Raw genomic sequence first — 21,602 nt, forward strand, 5'->3', positions numbered from 1 at the left:
TTGATGGGAGGGGGGCCACAAAACAATCTGAACTCATCATGAGGGGCTGCAGTGGCTCGTGGGTCTGCGTACCCACATCCATACCTACACATGTAGCCAGAGTCGGCCTTAGCCTTTTGGGGGCCCTCCTGCCAACGGATAGAAGAAATGTAAGTTAATTACCTGCAATTCTACACATTTTGCCATTGGGTGGATAGAAATGTTTGCAGTTTTGAATATGATATCTGAGTGAGAATGACTAAGAACATCAATGGGGTTCCCCAGTCCAAAATTTGACCATGATTACTACATGTTTAGATAGCAGGGTAGACTAACTTACCAATCTAAAAATGTTTAGCTGACATGGCTAATTGACTGACATAATAAGAGTAAAACTGCTTTTGCACAACCATTTTCCGAAATTGCACCTTGTGTATTCTACCTCACAACATTAAGTTGAGACCCCGACTGAGTTCCCTCCTCCCAAAAATGAAATTGATCTGCGGTGGCGGGCCGCCAGTTGCCCATCACTGGCCTATAATATGACTATGAAATGACTTTATACTCAATGGTATTCCAGAGATAATGTTGTGTGAACGTTTTCTGTGACAAACATATTTGTCCTCAGTTTCAGATCCATTTGAAATTAGAGCAGTGTGTCATTTAACAAAGATGAATAGAAAACACAGATCATACATGCTCCGTTCCAGTAAAACCAACCAGGTGATCAGCAGAGGGGGTTGTGGGGGGTTTGTATGTAGGCTAGAAAAGAGACCTTTCAAGTATAGTAGCACTGGCATAAATTCTCCAGCTGTCCTTCTTCTAGGAAATGGAGATGTTTATCTCTCTCCAGAAAGAACAGTGTTTGCCCATAAGACTTAAGATAATAAGCTGTGTCTGTTCACAGTTGGCACACATACAGACGATCCTCTCTTCTGTCTCTGGGGAACAGGCAACTGCAGGCAGCGACCTGTGAGAGTGAGCTACGGAGCAGAGCTGGGTAGAGGAAGCAGCACTGGCAGATGTTATGGTCTTAAACTCTACTTTCTGCTGGGGAAGTGAGGAGAATTTGAGTTCGAGCTGTAGCCTCACTAGACAGGCCAGGGGGTCAAGGGGAAGTGCAGCCAGCGGTTAAGAGGAAAGGTTAAACGTATTTTCCAGTTCCTGTCTTAAACCTTACAGCCACTGTACTGTACTGTGTCTCTGGCTGGCTGGCAGCAGCATTTACTGTACTGTACCCGCCTGGCACGGGCCCAGCATCGGCAGGCCCACGAGTGAGGAGAGGGGAGGCACCAGCTGGCATGTCGCCCGACTGTAGTCAGGCCCATTATCTCTCATTAGCGAAAAAATCTCATTATACGTAAAAAAAAAAAAATGGAGGGGGTAGGGAGAGATGGCTCGGCTCGCATTCATCTGCACGACCTTGAGAGGATTCCCGTTGCTTTTTATGTGTACACTGTGCCGTTTGATTGTTCAAATGGAACACAACTTTTCTTTGCCCTTGTTCGGAGTCACATCCGATATATTCAGAAACCTGAGTGAAGCTGGGAAAAGGTGTTCAGAAAGAGTCTTTTTGTGTTGGTATGGATTTGCATCTTGTTCAATCCCTCATTGTAACATATGGGCCTCTCAAAGTCCAAACAAAACATGGAACAAAAAACCCCACACTGATGCTACTTTGTGAGTCAAATGTTCTGTTTGTTTTATCACGTTACCACATGTGCTAGATGTCCTGTTTTACTTCTGGGGGGAATGCCATTAACAATTGTGATTGCGTTTGTGTAAAGGAAGGAAGCGAAGTCTCCTCCCTCGCAAACGGAAACTCTAGTTCAAACCCCTCCCTTCTGCTAATTTCACCTGTATTTATCATGGCCCGAAAGGACATTTTTGGTTTCATGAATTTTTACAATATAGCCAATTTTGACTGCGGATGTGGAATCTAGTGGAAACCGTTTATCATCTGCACACGGGCTTGAAAATCACTACACGAGTTTAAGCATCGCCTTCTCCCCAATCCGGATTCGTCCAAATAATCAATGACGAAAAACCAAAACCAGGAACTACTACTGCTGCCCGTAATCATATAATTCTACATGAACCTTGACAGATTCTCACCGTTTCATTTGTCCACAAGAATCGGTCCATGAGAGATTAACGTACTGTAAATGAAAGTTTCCAAATGCTAACGATCCCCTCCTGTGGAATGTTGATGTAGCAGCAGTACAACCCAGAGGGAAGCACAAACCACACACGGATATATTCATCATCATTAAATACACACGTGCTCACAAATCCAAATGCATCACTCTTTTAATGCAACAGATGTTGTATTGCACAACAAATGAAAACCCAATGGGGGGTAAAGCCATTTGCAAACACGCAGTAGTTCCCATTGACATAAACTCATTTGTGAACATTTGTTTTGTTTTAAAGTGACTGATCATTGACGATTACATAGATGATTGCATAGATTAGCCTTTGTTGAAAGTTCCAGTTTTACCCCATTGTGAAGGTGTAATGAATAGATTGCACTGTCTAAAGATCATTCTTAACTTAGCAGAATGTCATTGATTATGCATAATGGTGTCACATTACACATCAAACAAGTAGCTACATTTCACTGTGAAATATCACTGTTACCATGCAGAAGTTTGTTCATGTGTCTGTGGTACAGCTGCTGTATGGTATGAGTTAAAATAGGCTATCCATACTCCAGACTATTGTTATACTGTATATGCAACTTTACAGGTGTACATATCCTGACAGGGACAAGTGGACAGGGCTAACCAGACTATAGACTGTTAAGACACTATACCTACAGTTGCGGTCAAATATATTAGTACCGTTGCAAGATTCACTATTTATTTTAAAATCAGTTGAAATTGAAAACACTTTTGGTGTTCACACGTGTATTTGTTTGATTTCCAACTTCACAGGACAAAAATATATATAAATAATTTCAAATTCAAATTAACTTGGTTAGAGGAAAGTCATTTACTGTGTAATTTATCACATGTGGTAAGTTGCAGCTGCCTACTGGGTAAATATTGCCATTCAACCAGTTTTGAAAAGAGAAACAGAACATTCTGCTCCATCGCAAGCCATGGTAAAGTGCAAGGGTGCCAATATATTTGACCCCATCTGTAACTAGAGGTTTGTGTTCTGCTCTGTTTTGCAAACAGGGATGAGTGGACGGAGGCGATCCAGATAGTAGCAGACAAACTCCAAAGACAGGAGGAAGAGAGGATCCAATGCAGTCCCACGTCTCAGATGGACAACATCGGAGAGCTGGAGGAGATGGACACCTCTACCAGCCACCATAAACGGAAGGTAAGAGATACATCTGGACCACTGACTTTTTTTGTGATAATAATTGTCAGCAAACATGAATAGATACATACAAAATGAAGTTACATCCCAATCCCATCCCGCCCGAGGACCTAAGGGATGAAATGAAATAAACATACAAATTCTAAGCAACATGTCGTGAAGTATTTCAGTGGCGAGAAGCCATTGGTTCTTCTTTAGCTCCACTGACTAAAGGATGACCACACCACAGGAGACATATCCTGATTGACTGATACAGAAACACTGATAGAATCATTTTGCGGAGCTGTTAAATGATGTGTCAAGTTTCCCATCAGTCCTCTAAAATCAGACACAAATTCTGCTTTCTACAACTATTATAACTGCACTGACTTGACCTACGGTTTCTTTCAGACAATGAATGACTTTGACTACTTAAAGCTACTGGGAAAAGGCACATTTGGTAAAGTGATTCTAGTGAGAGAGAAGGCTAACGGGAAATATTATGCAATGAAGATTTTGAAGAAAGAAGTCATTATTGCAAAGGTACGTTTCACTCCATGTTAATTACTTCATCAAACTAAACCGAACTGCTAGCAGGTTGAATGACGTTGTATAAAGAAATGACTGTTATATTCATATGCTGCGCTGTCTCAGAAGCACTGTTCTATTCTCTACCTCAGGATGAAGTGGCACACACACTCACAGAGAGCAGAGTATTAAAAAACACCAGGCACCCTTTCCTAACTGTGAGTACGCATCCCTACACACACACACACTCACACAAAGGCATGCATGCACGCACGCTCACATGTACCCATGCATACAATAGACAAAAGCAGTTAGCAGCACATTGAGCCTATATGTACCTGAACCCCCAGAGACTCATTATAATGCAGTGGATAAACTGTTAGAAATGAACAGCCCGAGTCTAGCTTTACATCTGTCGACAAGACACCACTGAGAGGTCATTTCAGTGATACTCCAGATGCTGTTGTTCGCTGCAAAACACACACAAGCAAAAACACACACACACACACACACACACATGCAGCAAAACAATTAAGGTTCATATGACATCACGGTAACGTTCCACCTTGTTTCACTTCTCTCACATCTGCAATCAAGGCTTAAGAGAGTCAAAGAGCAACTGTTATTTTGTTTAATGTGTACTCCCTGGATAGAAATGTACTTCTCTCTGAAAAACAACAAGAATATACATATGTGCTAGGTGTGAAAACCATCCTCAGGTTGTGGAGCTGATGGTTGTGTTTCTGTTCCTCCTGTTTCAGTCTTTGAAGTATTCCTTCCAGACTAAAGACCGCCTGTGCTTTGTAATGGAATATGTGAATGGAGGAGAGGTAAGCCCTGACTAGTATCTGTGTCTCTCTCTCTCTCACTGTCTATCTGTGGCTCTGTCTGTCTGTCTGTGGCTCTCTCTCTCTGTCTGTCTGTGGCTCTGTCTCTCTCTCGCTCTGTCTCTCTCTCTCGAAAGTTACCCATACACTCACACACAGAGGAGTACAGCACACGGGCCGTCCTGTGTAGGTCCTGTCTGTGGAATGAGGAGTACAGCACACGGGCCGTCCTGTGTAGGTCCTGTCTGTGGAATGTAAGATTCATGTTGTACTTTTGAGTTTGCAGGATCATTCTATACTGAAATAATTCAGATTGACCAATGAGCATTGTATGAATGTATCATGGTCTAATACATTCCTTCTGTCGCTTCCACAGTATTTCTCTCTGGTAAAGTTGGATATTTTCTGCTTCCAGAAAACTGGTCTCCACCTGTCACCATTCCAAACCTTTTCCCAATTTATGTCCATTTGAACACACCTATGGGTGATATTACTGAAATGACATTCTGAAATGATTTTTGATTCGCAAAAATTTCGATTTACGGCATTTTTAATCGGGATGCTTTGCAATCTTGCGTTCATTCCCTCAGTCTAAACATCACCTGCTCCCTCCATCAGTCCAGCCAGCTCCAACCAGAACCCCCTCACCTTAGTGGGCCGATCTGTCTGCCTGCCTCCCTCCCTCATCTTTACAAACCTGCCTGCCGCATTCACAGCTGCCAGTGCTCTGATGAAGGCCCACCTGTCCTCACCCATAGCCCCCCCTCTACCCCACACCTCCCCTCTCCTCCCCACCTGTCAGGCTGGTCAGGCTGATCAGGCAGGCCGTTAGCACCGCCCCAGCGGCCATATGCAAACCTCCCTCAACAATTAATGGAAGATGTGCCGCCCCGTGTCCTCCTGGGTAATTTGTACAAGAGGAGCTCGGGCAGGGAGACAGGAGGGGGAGAGGGATGGCAGAGAAATTACAGAGAGCCTTGACATCTGACAGAGAGAGAGAGAATGGAGGAGAGGGTATTCCCATACTCACTCTTTCAAAAATGAAAAGATGATTGCAGAAAAGGGCGCCGGCCTCTTTAATGGGATGTTAGCCCATGAGCGGCGCCGATTGCCTTTAACAAGATTGGTGTATTGATTAAAAGGCTGATTTAACAGGCCGCACCGGCTACCCGGTGGAGAGATGGGGATGATGCGCCAGCTGCTGTCTAAGTTCGCCGGGCGTCCTCCAAGGGCCCCACCATCCATCATCTCAATATGGCGATGGGAGGCAGTTTATGTTGTGTTAATTTCCTCCAATAAATCAGTAATTATTGCAATCCTGTCCCTGCTGTTTATCCTGCAGCTGTTTTTCCATTTGTCGAGAGAGCGGGTGTTCTCTGAGGACCGCACGCGCTTCTACGGTGCCGAAATAGTCTCCGCTCTGGACTACCTGCACTCCGCCAAGATTGTGTACCGGGATCTCAAGGTAAACAAAAAAAGCGGGAAAGTAATCAGATATTTGGGAAGTTGTTGTTTCCCTCACCTAATGTGGCCCATTATCCTGTGCGAGTGGCACGGGATGTGGGGAATGTATTAAAAGCTCCAGAGTTTTCAGTTTTGGGAGAGAGGGGCTTTTTGAAAAACATCAAAATTCTCTCGGGTGTGTGAAAGATGACACAGCGTTTCGCTTACAGCCTTGGCCCAAGCCTGCCTGAAAGGAGCCAAGAAACATGAAAAAAGAAGCGTTTGCCATTAAAATTAAAAGGTTGAACGGCTTGACTAGCTTGAGGTTTCTTTCCCTTCATCTGCTAGGAACTGTGAACAAGAAGGAGACTCGTTTACTTTCCTCCTTGTTATTAACGTGACTCTGGTCAGACCATTCAACTTCCCTCACAATGTAAAGGGAAGTGTCTCCACAACACATTTTACTGGCTGAGACATGAGTAGAGGCAGACAGTACATTTTCTTGTGTACTTGAAATGATCAAATAAACTTGGGGGACATAGAGAGGAATCACAGACTGCCTTCTCTTGTGCAGCTCAGCAGTACAGTACGTGTTGTCAGAGTCGTTGAGTTTGCTGTACATCCCTGGGCTTTTATAAGCCTGTTTTTCTAACTGTGTTGCACTGCAGTGCTTGTCTGTCCTTGTGGCATTGTTCTGCCCACACACTGGCTTGGCCTTCAGTGCTTTCAAAGTGGTTTCCTGTTCCCCTGCAGCTGGAGAACCTAATGCTAGACAAAGACGGACACGTCAAAATCACAGACTTCGGGCTCTGCAAGGAAGGAATCACAGATGCTGCTACAATGAAGACTTTCTGTGGAACGCCGGAGTACCTAGCTCCAGAGGTACAGTACTGTCCCTTCTAAACCCACATTCCCTGTCTGGTATATTCACTCCTTCAAACCCCTGACATACAGTACAAAACTCACCCGAGCTTTAGAACTCAATTGTATTAGGTCTACATCCTTATTATAGTTGTGTACCCCAGTTCATTTTGATTTAGAACTAAACATCATAAACCCACTACAATAACCAGTCTATTGAGATACTGTAGCCTATTTATGGCCAAGACTTTAACATTCATCTGCCAAATAATGTTTGCAGCTATGGCAGCAGGTTTACATCATCCTCATGGCAGAGTCCCATAGCTAATGACGCCATTGGGACTCACACTGCCTCTCACAGTGAGCATAATGTAAACCCCCTCACATGCTCTATAGGAGACACTGTCCCTGGCGCCAGGCTGACAAACAAGTGGATGTGTGAAGTTGTAAGATTGAAATTGAGGAATCTAGTTATATCAAACACCGTTCTGCTGTGATTTCTCATTGGCCAATTTGTTTGATCTTCTCTCTTTATTTAAAGCTAGAATGTTTAGTTGTTACATCCATTTTTGGACTTATAAATGAATGATGTATGCTCTTTGATTCTTGAACAATATAACTTATAAATGGCTCATGAACTTAGTTAAATTGTCAAACCCCATCAGAACCCAAAATATAAACTGGTTCTACTCCAATGTTTGTAAACAATGTAAATGTAAACAAACACTGTATATCCTCATAACCTCAAGGAGGGTACCTTGCATCCATAGCTCTGTGTATGAATTTTAGAATGGTTACATCTTTCCTGACGCATCTCTCAGCATTTCACCAAAACGGAGGTGGGGTACTGCAGATTCTAGCTTTAAGTAGTCACTTTCATTTTCAATAATGAACTGCTATTTTCTGGTCATTAACAACAGTAAAGTAGATGTACAATATTTTACAACTCAATAACAAGTATTTGGTGTCCTTTCTGAATGACAAAAAAATCATTTAAAAACTTACCACATTGCAAACCATTTTTTTTCCTTTAACCAATGCTTAAACATAACCAACGTTATGGTGTCAGGTTTTTACTGCAATGCATATTTATGAAGTGCAGAGGAGTGAGGACTGTGGGTCGGGTGGGGGAAGAAAGGCATGGGATAGAGGGGGGCATAGATCCCACTTAAAAAAGTATGGAGGACAATTTGGCGCTGGATTTTGTTTTGCTAAGGCCCTCCGCTGTGCCAGGAGATGATTTGAGTGTTGGTTATTTTTCACAAGAGTATGTGATTGCACAAAAAAGTACATGCTAAATAGAGGCAGATGGTGGCAGATGGGGGAGGTTGGAAGAAGGTGGCTGGGAAACCTGGAAATCTATACCGCCGCACTGGTGTAAAAATAACAGAACACACTCAGCGCCAAGTTCCAGAGATGCAAAGTAGCTGGGATTTAAAAGAGGGAAGTTAAAATATTCCAATGCTGTGGGGTTATAAAAATGACATTTAGATAGTTTTTCTTTTTATTTATGTGTACAATATATTTGATTTGCCTTGTTTAGAAAGGGCAAATGAGAATACCAAAAATATTTTTTCTTAATAATACATTTTGTACAAATACTCTCCTAGTTTTGGTTACTTTAGCCTTATTGAAATAACTCAGTGACTCTTTCTCATTTTGATAAGCATTTATTTTTAAAGTAAAAACATGTGCAGGTTAAATACTTTTGGAAGATATAACCAAATGATTTGGTAACTCAGTAAAAATATATTAAATTGTTTATATTGTAGTGTTTCAATGCACATTTATGCACCATGTGTATATGTACATTTAGCCTATTATGTTTCTTTATGTGTGTGTGTACACAAGCTAGAGCAGGCTGGGCGGGCGGAGCTGTGTGTTTGTTCCCTGTGCCCCGCTGGGTAACTGGGCTGGTGGAGCCAAAGGCTCTCTCTCTCTGTCCCTGCCCAGCCAAGCCTGCCAAGGGCCCCAGTCAGTCCTGGGAGCAGCAGCCCCGCCACATGGCTGTCCGAACGGGGCCTGTTCCTCCCCTCCAGGCTTGCCTCTCTGCCTGTGGCTCTGGAACAGGGGGGACCCCAACTGGCTCTGTGTGTATTAATCGCATCCCTGCCTGCACCCGAGCTGCTCCTGTTACAGTCCCAGGACAAACTCCCAGTCCCAGCTCTCCCTGCACACACATGCATATGTACAGACACACAAACACACACACACACACACACACACACCTCTGGCCCTAGGTGATGAAATGGCATTAAACATGTAACTATTTTTTTCTCCTAACTTTTGGTTTGATAAGGGGGGAAGAATATTCCATCTGCTGTGCGTGGTAGCATTCCTCCTCAGGTTTTTACTTGGTAATCCAGTGTTATCCCTCCAGCATTATGTTCAAACCCATGAATAGTTCATCTTTGACTGTACCACTGTTTCTCTCAGTGATGCTGATTTCCATCCAGCCGGTTGCCCGTCTTGATAAGCCCAATACGTGTTTTTACCAGCAATTTGCTTCCAGTGTTATTTAGTTTTATAATTCTCAGCTTTTTGGGATTACATGTAATGTACAAACACAGTAACTTGTTTCAGTCATTTAAAGTTCAGTCTAACTGAATTCTTATAGATTAGGGCCTGTATTCATAAAGCGTCTTGAGTAGGAGTGCTGATCTAGGATCAGGTCCTCCTTGTCTTCTTCAATATAATCTAAATGGCAAAACCTATCCTTGATCAGCACTCCTACTCTGAGATGCTTTACGAATACAGGCCCAGAAATTCAGAATGTTTTTTTGGAGGTTTTCATGATGTCTTGGTTTATATTTTCTGGTTAGGACTACTCTTTAAGACAGCGGAGAAGGATCATTGCGTTGACACGTCCAGGTTCTACTTCCCATTAAGATTACAGACAATACATTACTATTCTAGAGATTCAGAGCATATGCTTAACTGGCCTCTCTCCAGCGCCACTTGTCGTTAGGTAGTCATATTAATTAGGCCTTTCCTCAGCGACGGTCTGAAATGGAGCCTGTACTCCCTCCATCTCTCTTCCTCCCTCGCTTTTTCAACAAGGTAAACGGCAGCACACCTGAGACGATGTAAGAGAAGGGGAAGGAGAAGAGCAGGTTGATTGTGCATTAGGACAGCAGCCCAGATAGAAGGCTTTGATTCAGCCGTGGCTCCTCTGGCTCCATGCTTCCCGTAGCCAGGTATCCACCTCTCTTTCTCTGGTGGGGCTGCCCTTGAACCAGCGGGTCACATCATGATGGCGAGGCCCTCTATGTCCATCCAGGAGCGTTTCCTGTCTGCCCGTGCCAGGTAGGGCCTCCAGCGCCAGCCACTTGGCTTGGCCAACAGGGGCATCTGTGACACGCAGCAGCAGCAGAGTGACAGCCATCGCAGTCTATGTAGTGATGCCACTGCATGATGCTGTTGGGTTCTCATGTCACAGGAACACCATACCGTGGAATAGGGCTTTGTGTTAGTCATAGTAAACCAGCTGGACCTGGAAACAGAAACTCGCAAGGGTCAAATGTCCAGCAGGTCGTTTGTTAACCAACTTTGCGTCAAAAGTCGGTTGTATGTAAAACGCTTGGCGAAATAACAAAGTTGATGTGCTTCGTGTGTGTGTTGTTGGCAGGGGTGATTGGACCAGTTTGCAGCAGTTTGTTCCTCTGAACTGCAGTGTTGAATAGAGGAGTTAGTGCCTGTCTCATAGGGATACCATACAGTTCATATTAATAATATGTTCTTATTCTATGATCTGTGTGTCTGTCCAGGTGCTGGAGGACAATGACTACGGCCGGGCGGTGGACTGGTGGGGCCTGGGTGTGGTCATGTATGAGATGATGTGCGGTCGGCTGCCCTTCTACAACCAGGACCACGAGAAGCTGTTTGAGCTCATCCTCATGGAGGACATCAAGTTCCCCCGCACGCTGTCGTCAGACGCCAAGTCACTGCTGTCAGGACTACTCATAAAGGACCCCAACAAAAGGTATAGGCCAGCAAATACTGTACACACCCTGGACAGCCATACACACCCTGGACAGCCAGACTCCAAGCAGCACTGCTCACCATCCAATAATGCCCCATTGGAAGTGACTATACACTAGTGCTATTTAAACTAACTATCAGTTTGAGGTCAATTCAATTTTACACTCAGTTAACCCCAAGCCTGCTAACTTTAAAAAGCTTCAAGTCAATAATATCTATTCATCAAATTCAAAGTACTGTAACACTAATGTCTTGGTGGCAGACAAACCTTTGAATAATTTGTGACGTTCTTACTTTTCACAGACTTGGAGGAGGTCCAGATGATGCTAAAGAAATCATGGGACATAGTTTCTTTACTGGAATCGAGTGGCAAGATGTTTATGATAAGAAGGTAATGCCTGTAATACCAGTTCTATAATACAGTGGGGCAAAAAAGTATTTAGTCAGCCACCAATTGTGCAAGTTCTCCCACTTAAAAAGATGAGAGAGGCCTGTAATTTTCATCATAGGTACACTTCAACTGTGACAGACAAAATTAGGAAAAAAAATCCAGAAAATCACATTATTTGCAAATGATGGTGGAAAATAAGTATTTGGTCAATAACAAAAGTTTATCTCAATACTTTGTTATATACCCTTTGTTGGCAATGACAATGACAAAGGTCAAACATTTTCTCTAAGACTTCACAAGGTTTTCACACACTGTTGCTGGTATTTTGGCCCATTCCTCCATGCAGATCTCCTCTAGAGCAGTGATGTTTTGGGGCTGTTGCTGGGCAACACGGACTTTCAACTCCCTCCAAAGATTTTCTATGGGGTTGAGATCTGGAGACTGGCTAGGCCACTCCAGGACCTTGAAATGCTTCTTACGAAGCCACTCCTTTGTTGCCTGGGCGGTGTGTTTGGGATCATTGTCATGCTGAAAGACCCAGCCACGTTTCATCTTCAATGCCCTTGCTGATGGAAGGAGGTTTTCACTCAATATCTCACGATACATGGCCCCATTCATTCTTTCCTTTACACGGATCAGTCGTCCTGGTCCCTTTGCAGAAAAACAGCCCCGAAGCATGATGTTTCCACCCCCATGCTTCACAGTAGGTATGGTGTTCTTTGGATGCAACTCAGCATTCTTTGTCCTCCAAACACGACGAGTTGAGTTTTTACCAAAAAGTTATATTTTGGTTTCATCTGACCATATGACATTCTCCCAATCTTCTTCTGGATCATCCAAATGCTCTCTAACAAACTTCAGACGGGCCTGGACATGTACTGGCTTAAGCAGGGGGACACGTCTGGCACTGCAGGATTTGAGTCCCTGGCGGCGTAGTGTGTTACTGATGGTAGGCTTTGTTACTTTGGTCCCAGCTCTCTGCAGGTCATTCACTAGGTTTTTGCTCACCTTTGTGATCATTTTGACCCCACGGGGTGAGATCTTGCGTGGAGCCCCAGATCGAGGGAGATTATCAATGGTCTTGTATGTCTTCCATTTCCTAATAATTGCTCCCACAGTTGATTTTTTCAAAACAAGCTGCTTACCTATTGCAGATTCAGTCTTCCCAGCCTGGTGCAGGTCTACAATTTTGTTTCTGGTGTCCTTTGACAGCTCTTTGGTCTTGGCCATAGTGGAGTTTGGAGTGTAACTGTTTGAGGTTGTGGACAGGTGTCTTTTATACTGATAACAAGTTCAAACAGGTGCCATTAATACAGGTAACGAGTGGAGGACAGAGGAGCCTCTTAAAGAAGAAGTTACAGATCTGTGAGAGCCAGAAATCTTGCTTGTTTGTAGGTGACCAAATACTTATTTTCCACCATAATTTGCAAATAAATTCATAAAAAATCCTACAATGTGATTTTCTGGATTTTTTTTCTCATTTTGTCTGTCATAGTTGAAGTGTACCTATGATGAAAAGTACAGGACTCTCTCGTCTTTTTAAGTGGGAGAACTTGCACAATTGGTGGCTGACTAAATACTTTTTTGCCCCACTGTATATACACATTCATATTGTAGAATCATGTTTAGAGTCCTACAGGACTCCTACTCTTTCCTCCCCTCACCAATATGCATTCCTGATCATAGTTTGCTAACTCACTGTCTAGATAGAGGAAAGTTATCCTTGTTCTGTCAGTGCTTTACCATCACAGACACAGTGCACACCTAAGATGATGCAACCCTGGTAGCAGAGGGAGGTGAAATGCATTGTGGGAGGTGTAAACTCGTTGCCTCCAGTCCTGCCTGTGTGCTGCAACACCTCTGTGACACAAGTGCTGTGTGTTTCCCTCCCCTCCTACCTAGCTGATACCGCCCTTCAAACCTCAGGTGTCGTCAGAGACTGATACCAGGTATTTTGACGAAGAATTCACGGCACAGACAATTACAATAACTCCCCCTGAAAAATGTGAGTGAAACTTTTTCTTATTCTTTTTTACTAATGTTTAAAAGGTGAGACACTGTCACTTGACACTTTACTCGGGCTATGTTAGATGTGCAAGTGGTATAACAGTGTCGTTCCATATGTTAGACGATCATGTCTTATTTTGGGTCTAGATTGTATCAGGGCCACGCTAGCCGACAGCCGCATAGCAGTTGTTTTAGCAGTGTTGGAGATGGAACTGCTGCGTTAGGGCTGTCAAATTCACAAGCGGCTCCTGGAATTCGACCTAAAATTAAACTTCAATCAGTATAGATGAAGGGGAGGAGACATGTCAAATAAGGATTTTTGGCCTTGAAACAATTGAGACATAGATTGTGTGCCAATCAGAGGGTGAATGGACAAGACAAAACATTTATTGTGCATTTGGAAAGTATTTAGATCCCTCGTCTTTTTCCACATTTTGTTACATTACAGCCTTATACTAAAATTAATTAAATAAAAATCAATCTACACACTACCCCATAATGACCAATCAAAAACTGTTTTTTAGAAATGTTTGCACATGTAAACATACTGTTGAAGTCGGATGTTTACAGACACGTAGGTTGGAGTCATTAAAACTAGTTTTTCAACCACTCCACAAATTTCTTGATAACAAACTATAGTTTTGGCAAGTCGGTTAGGACATCTACTTTGTGCATGACACAAGTCATTTTTCCAACAATTGTTTACAGACAGATTATTTCACTTATAATTCACTGTATCACAATTCCAGTGGGTCAGAAGTTTACATGCACTAAGTTGACAGTGCCTTTAGCTTGGAAAATACCAGAAAATTATGTCATGGCTTTAGAAGCTTCTGATAGGCTAATTGACATAATTTGAGTCAATTGGAGGTGTACCTGTGGATGTATTTCAAGGCCTACCTTAAAACTCAGTGCCTCTTTGCTTGACATCATGGAAAAATCTAAAGAAATCAGCTAAGTCCTCAGAAAAAAAATGGTAGACCTCCTTCACAAGTCTGGTTCATCCTTGGGAGCAATTTCCAAACGCCTGAAGGTTTTTTATTTAACCAGGTAGGCTAGTTGAGAACAACTTCTCATTTACAACTGCGACCTGCCCAAGATAAAGCAAAGCAGTGCGACACAAACAACAACACAGAGTTACACATGGAATAAACAAACATACAGTCAATAATACAATATAAAAAGTATATATACAGTGTGTGCAAATGAGGTAGGATAAATGGGGGAAGGCAATAAATAGGCCATGGTGGTGAAGTAATTACAATATAGCAATTAAAAACGAGTAATAGATGTGCAAGTAGAGATACTGGGGTGCAAAGGAGCAAAATAAATCAAATAAATAACAGTATGGGGATAAGGTAGTTGGATGGGCTATTTATAGATGGCCTATGTGCAGTGATCTGTGAGCTGCTCTGACAGCTGGTGCTTAAAGTTAGTGAGGGAGATATGACTCTCCAGGTTCAGTGATTTTTGCAGGTACTTTGTAGGTACCACATTCATCTGTATAAACAATAGTACACAAGTATAAACACCATGGGACCACAGACCTGTCATACCGCTCAGGAAGAAGACGCGTTCTGTCTCCTAGAGATGAATGTACTTTGGTACAAAAGGTGCAAATCCCAGAACAACAGCAAAGGACCTTGTGAAGATGTTGGAGGAAACAGGTACAAAAGTATCTATATCCACAGTAAAACTAGTCCTATATCGACATAACCTGAAAGGCTGTTCAGCAAGGAAGAAGCCACTGCGGCAACTCAATATTAGCAAGGGTGTTCCTAATGTTTGGTATACTCAGTGAAGGTTGTAATCTCATTGATCAACGGCTCAGCCAAATATTACCCAATAATCCACATTGAAATGACGCGTTGTGCCCAGTGGGTCGTTTACAAATTCGAACACTGAAATAGGATGTAATCTACACCTCATTTGGCTGATATAAATCCTCATTATTTTGTTTAATGATTTTCAATTTGAGCATCATTATTTCTATATAGCCTACACCTTCTCATTATGAACTTCTAACTCGAGTGGGACGGGTGTGGCTTCGTGACAACGATCACAAGAGCAGCTGCTCACCGATTTGACAGCTCCAGCGCAGTTACACCTCCGACAGTGCCAAAACATCAGCGACGAGGGTGTCGACTATTGCCAGTTAACGTTTGATCTAAATGACTCTAGGCCTTAAACATGCTCACTAGAGCATCAGAGGCTTAAATATAATCACTGTAAAAAGGTTGAATTGCATGATTGAAGTGAGTAATGTCCTGTTTGTCCCTCCCAGTTGATGAAGACGGGATGGATTGCATGGACAACGAGCGGAGACCACACTTCCCCCAGTTCTCCTACTCGGCCAGTGGGAGAGAATGACTGCTGTATCCAGACTGTACTGCATCACCATCAGTACCAATGGAAGGTTACAGTATAAAACCAACCTAGCCTGAGCTAACCCCTCCTCTCTCCATTTGGGTCATTCCATAGTGAGCATGGAGATCCATCACTGTATGTTTTATGTGTCTGTTTTTTCATGGGGATTTTGCATGTGTGGTCAGACAGAAGTTCAGCCCTGTTGGTAGTTCCCAACAGTTAAAGGTGCATTTCTTATGGAATGCTCCTTTTAAAGCCTTGAAACTGACTCAAGAGGGCAAACAGGTTTGTTGTGTTATGTGGTGTGTCATTAGATCCCTTGGTCATTGACTTCTGCGATCCAGTTCTATCTACTGTAGGAGACTGACATTCCTGGTAGGGAGAGCTACTGTCTTTAGCATTCTCATTTCACATAGGACAGTATACTATAACTCGAGATTCACAGGAGATTCTCCATTTGTTTGCTGTGTCATAATCTGCAACGGTCCTCATTCTTCTCTTGATGACGTTTGGTTAGCTAACATCTGTGTTGTGTGTATAGAAATATGTTATACTATAGGATTAGAGATCTTTGCTTTCAGAAGTCAAAAACTGCCAGAAAACGGTTCACTCAGGCTACACAGAGATCAATCTGTCTTCACCTCAGTATACAGGTCACCGGTACTGCTATCTTTACTCTGCAGGTCAAGCTACAAGCGCTAACTATACAAACCACCTCCACCACTTCTCATGGACACTATGACTGTAATCTCACATATGATACCGTTACGTCATTTTGTCCCTTATTTAAAGTGTGCAACAGTAAAACTCTAGTCTCGTCTGCTATTTGTTGATAAGCTGTGATTTTTACTTTCTCCTCTCGCCTGTGAAATCAGTCATCCGAATAGTGTGAACACTTTGGGATGTTGCTCTGCCAATGTTATGTATGAATGGGAGTAAATGTGTGTGTACTGTGTAGAGATTTTAAGGAGCCTAAAGGCACAGCATTGTTGGCTGTAACCTCCTGTGAATCCGAGCTGTGCGTTAGCTGTCAGGAACAGCAAGGTTCACCTCAACCTGTCTAACAGTGAGGATGAGAGGAAGAGCATTCTAGGTATGCGTGTCAGGGTTATCTGGCTGAAGGTAGATGCTTCCCACAACTGAAATTATGAAAAGCTTTATTTCAGACATATCATCATAGAAAATAAAAGCATTCAAAAACTAAAATGTATAAATGTAAATGAGAAATGCAAGATGGTGGCTGTTTACTGTCTAATGGGGTTTGGGGGTGGGGCTAAACCTGTAAGAAGGGTGAAGGAATTTGAATTATCTGACCGGGGTGGGGGACATACTGTATAACTATGATTCAATGGGGACAAGAGGGAGGTATTGACATTGTTTGATTTGGACCACAGCAATGGCTTCCTGTTGTTTTATTTATTTGTTCTTCTTTTGTATAACGGTTCTTGTTATAGGATTAATGTCCAGTCTTTTGTTCTGGATGAAAAAGGCACCTTGAATAATGGCTTAAGAATGTAGAAGCAAAGCCTTCATGTTTTTGTTTTTGCTCAATTTTTTTATTTTTTTTGTTGGTTTGTTTCTTTGTTCTCTTACCAAAATATGACGACAATGAAAAAGACAGACAGCACATTAAAGAGTTTTATCAGTACCAAGGTATTATTATTATTAAATCTTTTCCATAAGACTTTTACATTTCACGGGCATCTAACCTGGAATGTCTAAGTGGTATTAAAACCTTTACGTTCTCTTCTCCACATACAGTATATAAGGGCTGCATACGCTTCAACTCCCTTTCCAACTGGTATGACTACTGTTGTCTTCTAGCATCTGAGCATTCCTGTAATACATGTAAATACATGAGAATGGCACAGAACAAGCTTCCTCAAACAGTCTAATTTACTACATTTTAGTTGCTTAATAACACACTGCATGTTTAGGCCTTTTTCTTTACCTCTGCTTTTTAGAACAAGAAAAATGACAGAATGAATAACTTAAGCATTTACAAAGGGAATATATTCATTGGCTCTACGGTTTTAAAGTCAAGAGATTGTAAGAATAGGCGTAGATGGAGAAGTAATGAGTATTATAGACTCAGTGACCAATGTTCCCAGGGTATATACACTGTATAATTCACTTTACTTTGTGGCTGACTACTTTGGGATCTTGTAGCAGCCTTCAATGCTACATAGAATGTAGTTAACTTAACATTATGGTGTTGTATTACCGTTTTACCATAGCTAATAGTCAATGACCAATCATTTTTTGGGGTCATCATTTTATTGAAGTGTACCACAGTCAGCATAGGAATCTTCAAGTGATAGTCAAGTCAACCACCTACTCTATGCTGACTGGCATCATTTGATTTATTCTAAAAGTGTACAACATTCAGTAACTTTAGCTCTGTGGATGAAGAGCCATAGTATTCAATGGTACGTAGCACACCATTCTGTATATCTATATATTTTAAAGCTAGTTTCCTTCAATTCTACACATTCTGCCATGTCTTATGTGTGTTCATGTCATATGAGGAACTCAAACATTACAACATAATCAATGGGCTAAAACAACATTAGTTGATCTGGACATTTCTGACAAGTTATAAATAGGTCTCTAAGGTCTAACAATGACAGGAGGAAAACTACTGATGTACTACCCAATTTTTAATTGCACCTTGTGCATTCTACTATTACAACTTTCAGAAGTTGAAAGCCCGACTAAGTTCCTAGGAGAACCACTAAGGCACAAGTCCTATCCACTAGTCATAAGTTAGCCTTGCTTAGCATCAATGTGACCTACGATTATCCATTGAAAGGACAATCAGAGTTTACACATTCCTGATTTACAGGTTACATTCAAGTTCCATTTCAGATGTTTGTGATATAATTTAGGTTCAGTATATTCCACCAGTGGTTTGCAAAGCAAGGAGGACGTAGCCTATCATGCTAATGTCAGAGCAGAAGACAAACCATTTTTGTAGCAAGAGATATCCTGTCTGTGAAGGTATGAAAAGAGTTAGAGTGAATGTAGTGATGTGGACCAAAAAGACCAAAGCAGATGTAGTGACATTTCTCAGATTATTACACATTCCCAAAGGATGAATGATTGGTCTTATATTCATGGTAGTTGATGGGGTCCAATAAGAGGGAAAAGAGGAAGTTGAGCAAGAGAAAAGTATATTTTGTATGAGTACAATATACTTGTACATTACTAGTTCAGAAAGTGACTGTGGTATGGCTTTGATAGGAGGACGAGTAGTCGTTTGGTAGAACTAATTTTGAGGTGGCTCGATATAGTGAGTCTATTGAAAAGGTATGATGGCCATAACTTCAAAAAGTGTGCCATGATTGGTCCATATTTAAGCCACTAGAGAAAGTATTTTTTTGTTGTTGCATGGAACAAGTGTGGTTTTGAGATTATATTGCAAAATGAGCAATGGTGAATCTTGTTCAGTTGTGATACAAGTAGGAAGTTAACTCTTCTCATAAGAGAAGACTGAAATATGAAAAAGACATTTGTCTTAGCAGTTAATTGTTCATGATTGAATGTCAGTCTGTTGTCTTATTAATATGGCCAATGTATCGTAGAAGAATGTGGAGAGAAACTGAACAACTGTGCTGTGATCACTAACCCCCCCTAGGCTTTCAATTGTGTGGTTGTCTGTTATGGTTGAGTTTTGCTCTTTGTCTTCCAAGATGCATTCCTTTTTTGTTTTTGCTGGTATGTGTTTTGACTAAAAAAGAAACATTTCACCATGTATGATTAATAGAGGCTTTTATTGCTTAATGTGATTTTGAATCATTTTTATTTAAACATTTAAAAAACATTTTTTTTATCAATGGACAACTTGAATTTGTTTTGTTTATTTTATTTTTGAATTGAATATGGTTGAGTATAATGTTTTGGGTTATTTAGCAGTTATGTTATGGTCTTTAGTACTGCAGCTGATTATGGACGTCGGGGAAGGAAGGGAGAGTTACTGTCTTTCGCCTTTTCGGCATTACTATTCTTTTTTCTGTGAAATTCTGTTTTCTCCACCATTTGTCAAAGTCACACAAAGAAATAAAATCTTGCATTATTATGTCAAATGCTTGATTATGTCCCTGGGGGAGAAGATCTGCGTTAAAGCTTGATTTTAAATGTAAAGGCAATGTTCCCGCATTGCGGAAACTGCATTCATGTTAAATGCTGCATATGTTGGCCCAATCGGAAATTGTCTTTACATTTTAACGCAGATCTTCCACGATACGGATTGAATCCAACCCTTAGCCCCCCTTAACGGAAACTCCCATTCCAAATTGTAAAAAAAATGCAAACTGAGATATCGTGATCAGTGGTGAAAATATTGTTAGTCGTCGCATCCCGCGGTATGTTGACAGACACTACGATACCATCCTGTTATGTGCATCTAACAACGAGAGATTAGTGGTACTGCTTCAGACACAGAAGACTTCACATTTCACTTGGCTGAACTGTGACTATTGCTGGCTTCACGTGCTTGTGGGAAATAGGAAACTGGGATGTCCAACATGACTGTGTTCAAGAGAAGTGCTTTTGAAGTTGGGACAATTCTTCAACCAATAAGCTTGCCTACATTGCTAATAATAAAGTTGGCTAGCTTGCTTTATATTGACAATGTGGTCAGACTTGCTACATTATTTACATTGATAAGGTTATTGTAAAAAAAACGTATGTTGTTATCTTTTGGTTGAAAAGGTCAGTGGTAAGACGTGGCAACTCGGGGAACAACCTTTTCTCTGAGTTTCCCACTTGTAATTCCGACTTGGAGGGTCATTCAAGTGAGTTTTCCCACTGGGAATTAGGAGCTTCTGATTGCACGTGAACGCGGCAATACTTCCATTTCATCCATATGAATATGCACTTATAAAAACAGTCTATTCCTTTTTTATAAGGACATATTTGAGAACAGGGAATTTCAAGGGGGAAGCTAATGTCCTTATTGACGTTGCAGTGCACTCTACCAAGGGCAATTGGCAGTACGGGCCAAAACGAAAATATGCTTGTTTTTATTACATAAAAACTGCTTTCATGTAAATTGCTCCTTTTATGATTTCAGAGAACTGAAAATTGCCCTTACAAAACTTTTTTTTTTTAACTTTTAAAGAAAAATAAGATAATTACTTGAAAGCACAGTCCCCTCATGCAGTCCATGCTTAAATGAGTTCATTGTTAAAATATTGTCATAATGAAGTGTGATAATAACAAGGCCAGGAGAGGCTGCTGGGAGACAACTTCAGCAGAGTGACACTGACGAGGTCTTACCTTTCTACTGGACATGTCTTACCTGTTATTCTAAGAGAGCTCAGTTTCCACGGGAAGGTTGGACCTTGGCAGTTGCACTCAGTCTCAACGATTCAATTTAGAACTCGCAGATAAAAAAAATAATTTTAAAAAATGTAGCTATATGTGAGGAGGATACGTAGAATCCACCTAGGAATCCCAGATGTTTGTTTCTGCAGGTCATTAACATAGTGATGTTCAGTTCCACTGGGTGAAGCATTCTAGTGCCGTTGGCCATCTCCAGGGTCAAAGGTCTGGGGTGAGCTGTGTGATCACCTCGAATCCGACCAACGACAATGTGGGTTCTATCCTTACTAACTGCAGGGTCTATATATAAATCTATTTTACACCTCAGTGTACACACTTTGCTGCTACTGTTTGTAATGTCTACAACAGATTTTCTTGTCATCTTGCTCCTGGTAGTGTTATGAACGAGCATGAATTGTAAAGTATTTATTGAATAACAAATCGCTGTCAGATGAAAACCTCATCTCCAAAACTAAAAACGGCCATATTTTCCCATTAACGAACATACAATTATGAACTTTCAGAAGCTATTTTAAATACATTTTATTGGTCCTAGAGTCAATGTTCAGAGTACATTGAGTGGA

At 41.6% G+C, this 21,602-nt stretch overlaps 1 protein-coding gene across 2 annotated transcripts in view; it reads left to right on the forward strand.

Moving 5' to 3' along the window:
- LOC139376841 (v-akt murine thymoma viral oncogene homolog 3a) overlaps positions 1–17,341 on the forward strand; it is a 126,152-nt gene extending 108,811 nt beyond the window's left edge. For both annotated transcript variants that reach the window (XM_071119791.1, XM_071119792.1), the window contains exons 5-14: positions 3,162–3,309; positions 3,700–3,831; positions 3,969–4,034; positions 4,578–4,646; positions 5,986–6,108; positions 6,840–6,968; positions 10,715–10,929; positions 11,232–11,319; positions 13,222–13,324; positions 15,611–17,341. In XM_071119791.1, coding sequence (XP_070975892.1) covers positions 3,162–3,309; positions 3,700–3,831; positions 3,969–4,034; positions 4,578–4,646; positions 5,986–6,108; positions 6,840–6,968; positions 10,715–10,929; positions 11,232–11,319; positions 13,222–13,324; positions 15,611–15,696 — 1,159 coding nt within the window. In that variant the 3' untranslated portion in view covers positions 15,697–17,341. The remainder of the gene's footprint in view (positions 1–3,161; positions 3,310–3,699; positions 3,832–3,968; positions 4,035–4,577; positions 4,647–5,985; positions 6,109–6,839; positions 6,969–10,714; positions 10,930–11,231; positions 11,320–13,221; positions 13,325–15,610) is intronic.
- Positions 17,342–21,602: the final 4,261 nt, after the last annotated feature.

Source organism: Oncorhynchus clarkii, chromosome 20 (genome assembly GCF_045791955.1).
Source record: "Oncorhynchus clarkii lewisi isolate Uvic-CL-2024 chromosome 20, UVic_Ocla_1.0, whole genome shotgun sequence".
NCBI lineage: Eukaryota > Metazoa > Chordata > Actinopteri > Salmoniformes > Salmonidae > Oncorhynchus > Oncorhynchus clarkii.